Source organism: Nicotiana tabacum, chromosome 22 (genome assembly GCF_000715075.1).
Source record: "Nicotiana tabacum cultivar K326 chromosome 22, ASM71507v2, whole genome shotgun sequence".
In the NCBI taxonomy this organism is placed as follows: Eukaryota; Viridiplantae; Streptophyta; class Magnoliopsida; order Solanales; family Solanaceae; genus Nicotiana; species Nicotiana tabacum.
Window position 1 is genome coordinate 134,841,636 of NC_134101.1, and position 12,175 is coordinate 134,853,810.

Below are 12,175 nucleotides of genomic sequence, written 5' to 3' on the forward strand. Positions count from 1 at the left end.
GTTTTCGAATTTAAAATAAGAAGGTTCAGAAGTCCAATCTCCACTTTCCAAGGCAATAGGCCTATGATCAGAAACAACTCTAGGAAGGGCTAGTTGTTGAATTGAACCAAAGAGATCATTTCATTCAGAAGAGATCAGAAACCTGTCAATTCTTGATGCCTGTAGAGAATTTTCACCCCTAGCCCAAGTGTAAAAAGCTCCCTGTAAAGGGAGATCCACCAAGCCCATGTCTTGAATGAAGTTAGAAAATATTTTCATAACCCTTGATCTTCTTATGCAATTGAACCTTTCATTCTCAAAACGACATACATTAAAATCTCCCCCAATAATCCAACTATCATTCCATAAACCCCTTACAACAGCTAGTTCTTCCCAAAATTCAATCCTCTCCCAGTTACTATGAGGACCATATACTCCTGTGAAGCATAGTCTGAGATAAATCTGAACCCCTTCAAGCATTGTTGAGATAGAATACTTTCCTTGCAAAGAGTCAATGCAATTCCACTGTCTCTTATCCCATAGAATTATTACCTCTCCTCTCTTGCCACTTGCCTTCAACTCAGTCCACTCGACCCATCTCGAACCCAAAATCTGCCTAGCTATAGCCACAAAACAAGTTTCAGTCTTGGTTTCTTGCAAACACAAAATGTCAGGTTTCCACTTTTGAATAAGTGCCTTAATAGTGCTTCGCTTGCTCTTGTCATTGAGCCCCCTTATGTTCCAGCTAATAATTTTTGCTCTCATTCTGAAAAAGATTTGTGAAACTTGCCCCTGTTAGACCCTTCACCCATTTCATATGTAAGTGTGCATTCCAGCAACCTTGCTTCTCTTTCCCCCTTGTTCTTTGGTTTCTTCCCCTCACTTCTTCCCTTTTGCAACTATATTTGTGATTGCCTCTTTTGCTCCACTCTGAGGATCATATCAAAAATTTCATATTCAAATCCAACTGAGTTAACTCCGAAAGCCTTGCATGCTTTGGTCATAGCAACCTTGGTCCAATGAGAGGTCTCAATAACCATTGGTGCATTGATGACCTGCTGTGCATGGAGGTTTTCTTCATACCGGGGTAAGCACAAAGTGTCACAACCAGAGGGAAAAGAAATATCAGAATCCCGTATTCTAACCATGGAAAGATCTGGATATGTTGACGGAAGAGAGAGAAGAGGAAAAGATTGCATGTGGTCAGCTTCATCATCAGACTCAATTTGCTCTTCACTGGAGATCTCTTACCCAAGGTTGCAATTCTTCTCTGGGAACATAACAGTCGTTGGTTGATAAGAAGACTGAGAAGCAAACTTGTCAATTTTTGTTTTAGTCCCCTTGTGAGAAACTGTACATGGGTCTTTAAGTGATTTAAGAGATTGGGTTGGCCCAATAACTATCCACTCTTTCTTTCCCTTCCCTCTAAAGAAACCATTGGGCCTCTTCTCTATTTTGCCTTTAGAATAATAATTATGGTCCAGCAGATTAGGGTTAGCTTGCTTGACCTTGACCATCTGTTTGACCTCTTGATGGCCCTGGTTATAAGATGGCCCAACCCTAGAGTTAGGTTTAGAATTTAAAACATCTGACAACGAAGGGCTCAAATCATTCTTCTCTTTGGACCAAAGGTCGCAGGACCTATGGTCATTCAACTGAGACTTTGCAGCTTTCTCGGCGATGGCTAGTTTAGAATGGCTTTCTGCAATGATAGAGATTTCAAACACCAAATCACCCACAATCAAATCTAGCTTGCTTGGAGGCTCTTGATCTGAATCATTAACACAAATACGAGCCCAAAGAAGATTATTTCTTTTCTTTGTGTCTTCATCAGAATCTATGTAGCCACCACATCGATCACCAACAAACCTCAATGTTTTCTCCGACCAGTCATGCAATGGAATACCGAAGGCCATGATCCATCTTTGGCCCTGTATTTGCTCTGTGGGTTTAGTACCAGAAATAGGAGACCACCATTCAAGAAAGAGTTTTCACCCGTTCCAGAACCAATCTCCAAACTTGACCCTCTCTGCCTCACGCCGTGAAGGAAGCTCAAATAAGAACTGATTATGAGCAAGTGGTGAAACCCTTAGACCTGATGTCACCATCTATCTAGTAATAAACCATTTCTGTAAAACTTCAGGTTGTGGGTTGGAGCAACATGAATCATTAAAACCACTAACTAGGCAACGAGATAGGAACTGCTCTTTTACTTCTTCCGGCTTGGTCTGAGAAGCCATTTCTGGCCATTTTTGCAAGTTGGCTGCTTGAATGTAAGACTTCTCAGGTGTAGTGAATCTATGAAGAATTGGGTTAGAGTTACCCAAAAACCTAAAAATCTTATCAGCAATGTCACACCATCCAATGTTGTACTCGGTTTCCGGGATGATAATGGCCGATTTTCTGGCATCAATCCACTTTTCAATACGAATGAAGCGCCCATATATATTGAAGTTCTGGTATACTCTATGTAATAAATTTTGTTGCTTTCTTCCCCATCTTCTGTATAGATCCCCCGAGCCCTTAGATGTCAGCCGTAAATTACCACAAACCCAGCGCAAATTGTTCTCGTCTATTTTAATCTTGCTAATAAAATGACTGCTCCTCTCTGTGAGAAGAAACCACCTGTAATGACCATCACTAATGTCTGCAAGTTCAAAAGATTTTCCACCAGCCTTAACTAATAACTTTTCCCCCGTGTTAAAAGTTGGCAAAGCTAAAGAGAGGCCTCGCCGGAAAGAGAATCATAAGGAGGGGAAAAGTTGGTGCACATTTCCCATGTAGTGACATACTCAAGTACTCCATCACTATCGTAAAAAGGAAAGGAGAGATAGGATCTCCTTGTCGAAGTCCCTTGGCAGCATTGGAAGGTTCTGTAGTTTCTCCATTTACAAGGATAGTATAGTTGACAGTCTTAATACATTCCGTTATCCATCTGATAAACCTGTCGGGGAATCTAAGCTCCTCTATCACCTATTGTAAGAAGATCCATTCTACTGAATCATAAGCTTTTTGGAGATCAATCTTTATCATACATCTAGGGGATATCTGGGCTCTAGTGTAAGATTTGACTAGCTCATAAGCTAGAATGACATTGTCAACAATCTTTCCACCAGGAATGAAGCCTGCTTAAGCCTCACAAATGATATAAGGCATGACTTTTTATAATCTGGAAGCCAAGATTTTAGAGATCATCTTGTATAGGATAGAACAACAAGCTATTGGTCTGTACTCTTTGACTGTGGTAGGTTTATTCACTTTAGGTACCAATGTAACAATAGTGCAGTTTATGGCCTTATAGAGCTTTCTAGTTGAGAAGAACTCTTTCACAGTATCTATGATCTGTATATTGATAATGTCCCAGGCTTTCTAGAAGAAAACTGTATTAAAGCCATCAATACCTGGAGCTTTATCATCACCAATTGCTTTAATGCTCTCAACAATCTCTTGATTGGTTACTTTTGCACAGAGATCAACCCTTTGTTGGTGAGATAGTGTAAGACCATTTTTCATGTACATTCTGTTGATGGCAGGCAAGGTAGTGGTAGCTATTCCCATTAAGCTTTTATAGAAATCAACAATCTCTTTTTTGATAGCATCAGGGTCATTCAACTTGTCTCCTAACAAAGTGGTAATTTATGTGATTTGCATCTTTTGAGTTCTATCCTTCATCACTGTTGTGAAGTACTTAAGAATTTGAATCTCCAAGTTGTATCCATTTTCTCTAGCTTTCTGTTAGAGGACACTCTCTTCAATTAGAGACCACTTCTCAAGGTTCAGTAGTACTTTTTTCTCCATATCAAGTAAAGCATCAGTGCAACCCTGTGAAATTTTCTCTTGGATGTCACTTAGCTCTATTCTAGCCTTCTCAATTTTCCGAGTAATTCCCCTGAATTCCTTAGAGTTTAGAGCTTTCAAAGCAGGTTTCAGATCTTTCAATCTTGCCCAAACTGATTTCAGAGTACTCTGTGGACTATGTGAACTCCATATGCTATCAACTATTTGAGAGAAGCCATCATGCTCTGCCCATATATTAAAGAATCTGAAAGGCACTCTAGCTTTCCATATGGAGGATGTCAGAGTTAATAGCATAAGAGCATGGTCTGAAATTTGAGGCAATCCATAGTTTGTCTCCACATGACCCCAAGACATCATCCATTCTCTATCTAATCTACTGCTGACCCTATCAGCTCCATGCTGCTTGTTAGTCCATGTATAGTAGTCACCTTTCCAAGGTAGTTCTGTTAATATAGTGTGTTGAAGGCAGGTAGCAAAGTCCTTGATTTCTGAGTAGCTTACTGGGTTACAAGATAATTTGTCACTGGGTATAACATTGCATTAAAATCCCCAGCTATCATCCATAGGACTGGTATACTTGGTGAGAGTTGTTGCAGGGTATCCCAGAGGGCTCTTCTTTCTTCAAGCCCATTGTATCCATACACTACTGTGAGTAAGCAGTCAATATCACTTCTTCTACTTTTTACCTGACAATGTATCATTTGAGCATCGTATTTAATACTATTAACAATCAGGTTAGTTGTATCACATAGCATCCAAATCCTTCCATTACTTGCATCTTTATAGTTTGTCAGCACATTCCATCGAGGTGCAATAGCTTTTACAATCCTTTAAGCATTCCATTTCTTCACTTTAGTTTCTATGAGTCCCAGTAGCTTAATTTTGTTTCCTTTAATATACTCTCTTACCTCCTTTTGTTTATACCTTTTATTTACACCCCTTATGTTCCAGAACAACCAATTCATCATAGTTGCATGGTATTTCCACCTCTATCCCCAGGTGGTATGTGTTCCTCATGTCTACTTGTTGATACAACTTCAAATCTATTCTTCACTGGGATGGGGGTCAAAGCTGGGAAGTTGATGAAGTTATGTTTATGGCTACTCTGCATTGCTTTGCCTCTGTCATCCTACTTCTCCTTTGCAGCTACAGGTACTATTATGTTGTGTTGAGCATAGGATCAGGTAACCTTGTTATTCCTCTTTGATCTGCAACTTCCACTTTATTACCCTCTAGTTGTTGTTCAACAGATGGAATTTGCGTTGCATTCTGAGGTTTAGTTGCAACACGTATAGCCTTTTGGTTCTCCATTCTTGTGTGATAACCTTGTTACCCCTTGCTCTCCTTATCTGATTTGGCCGTTGCATAACAGGGTGTGTCTGGGTAATGCATTTACGCCCACAACCAAACATTTGTCACAATAGGCAGGTTTCCAGTCATAGGTAATAGACGGTTGAAACTTCTTTCCATGAGGGTCCATAACCATGATTTCAGTGGGCAATTCTTTTGTAACATTAACTTCAATAAGCATTCGAGCATATGATACTCGAGTCTGCTTAGTAGTACACTCATCAGCGAAAACAGGGGTCCCAATTACACTAGCAATCCTGCTTAAAGAGCCAACTCTCGAGCACGACATATGCAATTTAGGAAACTTTACCCACTGTGGCATAACAGTAGGGAATTCCACTGTGAAATCAAAATCTGGAGTCCATGGTTTTAGAATGATGTGCTTATTAGCAATTGAGTAAGGGGCACCACATAATAACTCTCGAGCATCTGCTGCAGATTGAAATTTAATGATATAATAGCCTTCATCATGATAGAACAGTTCAAGTTCAGTAACATGTGCCCAATGCAACTTGATGTATTGCTTCATTGCATTGTACCCTGGGCCATCACTTATGATATATGCTATCAATGCACATCTCCATTTGTTCTCTTCTTCTTCTACTTCTAGTTTATCTAATTGAACCACAGGTTGACCATCAACAATTTGTGGCGGAATATAGGATAGTGACATACCATTGATGGCAAATCGATTCTTCTGAAACAAAGTTGTCCATGGAGCTTTAGGTCTAGTAGGCTCATCAGGCATCGCCACATCTTCCACTGTTGATTTCTCCAAATAACCTTGGATACTTACTTGATTTTGAGCTTGATTTACCAGATTTACTATTGCATTAACTGGTACTGGTGGGGAAGATGCTAATTGACCAATTGTCACTGGGGTGTTCAAATCTAGCCTCTTAGAGATACCAGAGTTCGTCGATGAAGAGACAATTTCACATGCAGAGCCTCCGATTGTAGTTGGTGTAGTTATCTCTTGCGTTGATTTCTCCATCGGTGGTTGATTACGAGTTACCACCGAGCTTGCAAAGGTAGCTAAGGGTTGCATCTTAGGTCTACCGCGTCCTCTACCTCTCCCTTTTGCCATGGCTGACACATGCGGCGTACGTTAATTAACGTGCGCCGAGAGCATGAGGAAAGAAGATACGAGCTAGCCAAGAGACGGATTTAGAATAGGTTGAATAAATTCATTCCTTATCTTCACCTCTCCTTTGTCTGAAGATGAACTCTTCCACCTACAATTGATTGATACAAATATGATACATATGTGATATACAAATGATACACAGTGTAATACACATATCATTTTTTTTTCATGTTCAGTTTTTACTTCTAATTTTCAATTCAGACCACCACAAAACTTTACCAAATCATCCCAAAACCGAGATTCAAGCTCCTTAAGATGTACTCAATTTATTCTAATAACACCTCCTCAAAAGAAAGCAAAAATTTGACCATTTTTTCTACAAATAGCTAATTGACTAATATTAGTAATATTTTATGAATTGGCCAATTTTTATAATGAGTTACTTATAAATGGACATAGCTGGTAACTCCCTTCTTTCTACGCCAAATTGACACAATTTGAGCAACTTCTACTAAAAGCTTATACATTACTACTAAAGCCATTTCTGACACATTTACATTTACTTGAAATGCAAATCAATTTGCTCTAACTAGGACGAAGATTTCAAGCTTATAACCTGTATATCTTTATTCCCAGTTTGGTGTCAAGTTATATTTAACGCAATGCAGAAGCCACTGGAGTAATGGTTCAAAATAGCTGCCATATAAATCTTTAAGAAATTTTGGTGTCTCTAACAGCAGGCTTACCTAAACACTACAGATTCAGTTTTCCCGCCAAATACCAGGAATGCATGGCGAGGCAACCGAAGGAGAAAATGTTAGCAAGGGAAGATAGTCCATGAATCATCCCAAATTTCTTGTTCATTGCTGCAAGCTTTGGATTAGCCTTTGCAACTTCCTGGTTCTTAGTCCATCCGACTTCTTCCCCGATGTTGGCCTCTCTTTCTATCTTATGCCTTTGCTTCATCATCTGCCAAACATCAAATGCACTATTTAACATCAGAATGACAAACACATATCAAAAGAACTTTTTGGGACTGTTTTGAAAGTTCTAATTTTAACAAAGGTGAGATGTTCTGCATCAGAAACAGTATCTCCCAATGCTGAGCAGTGCCAAGATTCGAGGACGTATATCAGTATCAAGGCTAAACATAGTTGTCTGCAGCAGCCTACCAATTCGCAACAAAGCCGCTAATAAATGAAGCCACAGTATTATCCAATTATGTCCATCCATTATTAGTCCACCGCAGCATCAGATAGTGAAATTCATCTATGCAGAGCAAATAACTTACTGCTTATTATCATCAGCTCATTTAAACGAAGTCCAACTACCAGAATCAAGGCCCTAAGAAACTCAATTCTTTGGGCTTGATGCTCCTACAAGGTAGAAATTTGTTTCTACCATCATTACTTGCTTTGTAAGTAATTTTAGCTTAATGTACTTGTTGAAACAGGAAGAGTAGAATACATACACTTGGGCTAGCATTGCATGTTTCCCTGCCTTGTAGATGACAAATATATCACATAATGTGGGTTTTCCTTCACGAAAGGCCTACACTTTTGGCCCATGGAAAATGAGACATTGGAAATCACCCTCCGATCCAGCTCCAAGAAACATGACACAATACGAGAATACTTATACCACTAGTTTCCACTCTTGTCTCTCAACCTTAACAAGTACTCCCTCTGTTATATTTTATGTATCTTAGTTTGACTGAGCACAAAATTTAACAAAGTAAAGAAGACTTTTGAATTTTGTAGTCTTAAACTAAATGTGTGTATAACATACCAAAAATACCCTTTGAGAATCTGGTGATCTTACACATGCCATGTCATTCATACAAGCAAGTGTCAATGGGTAAAATGAGAATGTTGGAATTCAGAACTTACTAAATATTGTAACATTCTCTTTAAACAGACAAAATACGGAAGTAAGACATCGGACTGAAACGAAGGGAGTATTCTATATCCATGAGGCTTTGAAGCAAAAAGTGAGGTGAAGCGCACACTAATTTATTATAAAGGAAAAGAAATTCTTGTATACCTTTCCCTTATTTAATTTATTCACTTCTTTATATATCTAGTTATTATCTCTGATAAATAGATGTTGATGGTCTATCACAAGACCAATGGTCCAACCAAGGATAACTCTGTAATGGGTTAGTTTCTTCTTCTTTGGGTTGGTCAACCAAAGAAGTGATCCTTTTGCAATTAGTGCCACTGGATAGAAGATAAGTTCATGCAATTCCATCATCTTCCAAAGACAGCCACTTCTGTTATATCTTTCAAGGGATTTTTAATCTCGTTGTCAGCAAACGCAACCCCTAGTAGCTCTAGAACCTAGCAGATTAACCAGTGTGGTAACAAATAGTCATTGAACTTCTTGTGGTCTCAAAATATCAGCCACCTCACCCATTGTGGTTTCTCCCTGCTCAACATAGTTAATCTGTTCCTTTTAAAAGGTAGTAAAATGGCACATTACCCTTTTCTAATTTATAACTCACTTAAGTTGACCAATCATAGGCAGACTACAACAACTTGCTGGTGACTACTATGCTTTCACCCAACCAGAAATTAAATCGTGAATATACAAATTGAGAATACTCATTGAAAAAGATAACTAATCAAGATTACTGTGAGATAAGTACATAACATTTTTTTTTCTCTATAACTTTTGTAACACCAGGACGCCACATAAAATTATCAGGAGAGTAACATAATGGAAGCACAAGGGCTCCAGTAAATAACGAAAATTTTATTAAAAATGAAGTTAAGATATTTATAATATTATTAAGTTCTATGAAGGGGAAATAATCAAGTTTACTACTTCTCCTATGGGAAGCTAAAATCACGTGGAAATAAGATTTTTCGAAGACCTACAATCTCTCAGAAACCATCCTGACTCAGGGAAGATTAAAACACAATAGAAGCAGAAGACTCAGATAGGCTATACCAGACATGTTGAGATTGTCGGTACACTTACATTAAATCTAGTATTTTCCATGAGTCTTACTATTTTGTTAGAGATGTGTCTATCACTAGAAAATTTAGTAACCCCCAATTGTCTGAAAACACAAAATATTGCTTATTAGAATGAAGAGTCCAAGTGTAGCGAGATGAATATTGAGTATTTATATAGTTGATCACAATTATCTAGGGATTAAGGTGTAGTTGTTTTAATGCGAAAAGTAGCAGCGCCAAGCATGAAGAAATAGAAAAGGGGTTGATGATTTGGTTTTTGAAACCGTGAGGGGGGGACTATTCCATTTTGCTACCATGGGAGGAAATTGAAGGTTGCTGAAAATATGGAAAGGAATTTACTCTTCTACGTAATAAGTTCATGGGACCTTCTGCGTCTCCCAATTTCAAAGCTAGGGAGGAAACCGGAGGTTGCTAAAAACATAGAAAGGAATTAACCCTTTCTTTGTAATAAGTTGGACCTCCTGTCTCTCCCAATCTCAAAGCATAGGGAAGGAGTTTACACTTTCTTTGCAATAAGTTCATGGAATCTTATGCCTCTCCCAATTTCCTTATGGTCCAAAGACACATTAGTCAGGCTTATGGATTCAGTTGATCTTAATCCACAAAATTAGTTGTCATTTTATAATGTTGGCATAAGCATTCCTTTCACCTGAATGACAATAAAATGTCTAAATAACAGCTCCTAATAAGTCTCTAGTCATCATGGGACTCAACTAAGCAATGATAATTTTTTTATCAGGTAAAACTAAAGCTTTTAGTGATAAGCAGCACTGAGAACAAGAAGGTGCTATACAGAAAAAGATTGCACCCCACTTCCTCATATACACTATGTAGACTGTGATGTTCTAGGCGCATGGAAAACTATGAGTTTTCCATGAGTACAAAAGGAAAACTTCCCAGTCCTTTATAACATGAACTTTATGAGTTTTTCTCCTTCCTCTATTAGTTCATTCTTACATCAAAATGACAGCATAGACTAACCTATTAGTTAATTTTTACACAAGACAAAATAATGATAATTGCTAACAGTCAGAAGGAAAAACCACGGGACGATATTAAAGGTAAATCATCAAAGGTGGTTTTCCACTCATAAGGGTATCACAATGCAAGCCTGCACCAGCATTCTAACAGCAAAAAGCAGCCACAGCCTACAGGTTTTAAACTTTTTTGAAATAGCAGCCGCTGGCATAACGCTTATCACTTGTGAAACTATTTCATAATAGCAGTTTGGCTATCCTGTTCTGGCGTAACTAGTTCTAGTTTTTTCCTGATATGGGGATGGAATATTCATGACCAATCCCTGTGACTGTGTTTCAACGAGGTGACCATTAATCAACTAAACTATTTCCTTAACCATGTTATTTCATTTAAGTCAGTCCAATCAACTCCTAATTTCAGATTCAACTCATCCAGGCTGAGAGGCTATGTTATCTGATCTTCAGTAATAGTTGGTGGAACGATTGCATACTGTGATATGACTAACCAAGGCTATTACTCATTTGAACATAAAAATGTAACATTATGGAGTACAATCTAGTACCTGAATGGTCATAGGGGTAAAGACAAAGAGATTGCTGAGGTTGAAAGCAAACGCAGCAAGAATGAACCCAAGTTGGTACTTCTCAGCTGCAGACGCAGCCTTCCAAGGATGCAAGTACCCAAAAGAACCCACGGAAACAGCACAACACACCCCCACCATGGAAAAGTAGGCTGGAAACATTTTACTCTGCAGATTCCCAAACTGATGCCTTGGTAAATTCCTACAACAAAAATACTCAAAGGTATAAGGAAAGCGGCAATAATCTGAAAACTCATTGAGCAGAGTGAGTACAGAGGATTCACGTAACAGGCACCAACTAATTTGGGATTGAGATATAGTAGTTGATTGATACTATTTCAAATAAACCCATTAGAAAAATGAGGCAAAAATACTAGTCTCTCTGTCCTATTATATGTAACACACTTTCAATTTTAGTCTGCTCCTAAAAAATAATCACATTTTTCTATATTTAGAAACAATTTAAATTTTAACTTTTAACTTCTCGTTTTATCCGACATGATTTATAGACACAAATGTCTGTAGCTTATTTGTCCTTTCCTACTTAAACTTCGTTCCCAGTCAAAGGCCTCACAAAAATTGGACATGGGGGTTGAAATATAGAAGTAATATCTCTTGTAATGGACCAGTAGATACAAAGGATCTATATAGCTAATGACAACTATTTTGGGATTGAGACATAGTTGATTGATATGGGGGAAAAAAGAAAAAGGTAATTACAGAAAGAAGTTAAGGGGAATACTTGAACATGATGATACCACCGATGAAAGTGACCCAAAGAGCAGCGCCAAATGCAGTGGAGAAGCAGAGAAGATGAGCCAATTTCAGTAGAGTTACGAGCTTTGGAGGATGTTGACCCTCTGATGTTGATCCAAAAGTTTCTGGAGAAAAGAGTACTCCAATTGCCAAGAACGCTACAGCAGCTAAGAATCGTGTCATCCAAGCCATGGTTTCTGTACTTCGATCGAAACTACTGTTGCCGGACGATCAGAATATCAGGAGAAGTGAGTTTTCTGGGTTTTGATTAAAAGGGGGCTCTTAGCTTTGGTCTTACCTACTTCACTTCCAGAAGCTTCTTAACTAGTCCTCTTGCGATAGGTCGTTAGAGTACATTTGGGTCGTTGTGTATAAGAATAGTGAAATAGTAGCATTAATTATGCACATATTATTTCTTATCTATTATTTGGTGTGGTATATTAAAATTATAATGCATTATATAATTTTTAAGAAAAATAGTTGTTTACAAAAATATCCTCCACATTTTCTAGCTTTAAGCGACTTTAAGGACAATTTTATCTTTATGCATTACTAGCCTTTGTATTACTAATGCAATGATTTTCTATACATTATTTATATATAGGATAATACCAAGTATGATGCCAAGTATGATGTTATCTTTATGCATTACTAACCTTTGTATTA

At 38.1% G+C, this 12,175-nt stretch overlaps 1 protein-coding gene across 1 annotated transcript; it reads right to left on the reverse strand.

Moving 5' to 3' along the window:
- Positions 1-6,815: 6,815 nt before the first annotated feature.
- LOC107788056 (uncharacterized) lies at positions 6,816-11,836 on the reverse strand. Its single transcript, XM_016609707.2, has 3 exons — positions 11,496-11,836; positions 10,736-10,955; positions 6,816-7,183 (listed from the first exon to the last, which is right to left on the reverse strand). The coding sequence occupies exons 1-3, from the start codon at positions 11,699-11,701 to the stop codon at positions 6,968-6,970; spliced, it is 642 nt and encodes a 213-aa protein (XP_016465193.1). The 5' UTR covers positions 11,702-11,836; the 3' UTR covers positions 6,816-6,967.
- Positions 11,837-12,175: the final 339 nt, after the last annotated feature.

What these genes read in the sequence shown, in the direction of transcription:
- LOC107788056 (XM_016609707.2), bottom strand. Translation starts at nt 11,701, where the DNA reads ATGGCTTGGATGACACGATTCTTAGCTGCTGTAGCGTTCTTGGCAATT. An exon ending in GGTGGTATCATCATGTTCAA is followed by an intron (nt 10,956 to 11,495) that starts GTATTCCCCTTA and finishes TTTTTGTTGTAG; the next exon opens with GAATTTACCAAGGCATCAGT. An exon ending in TTACCCCTATGACCATTCAG is followed by an intron (nt 7,184 to 10,735) that starts GTACTAGATTGT and finishes GATGTTTGGCAG; the next exon opens with ATGATGAAGCAAAGGCATAA.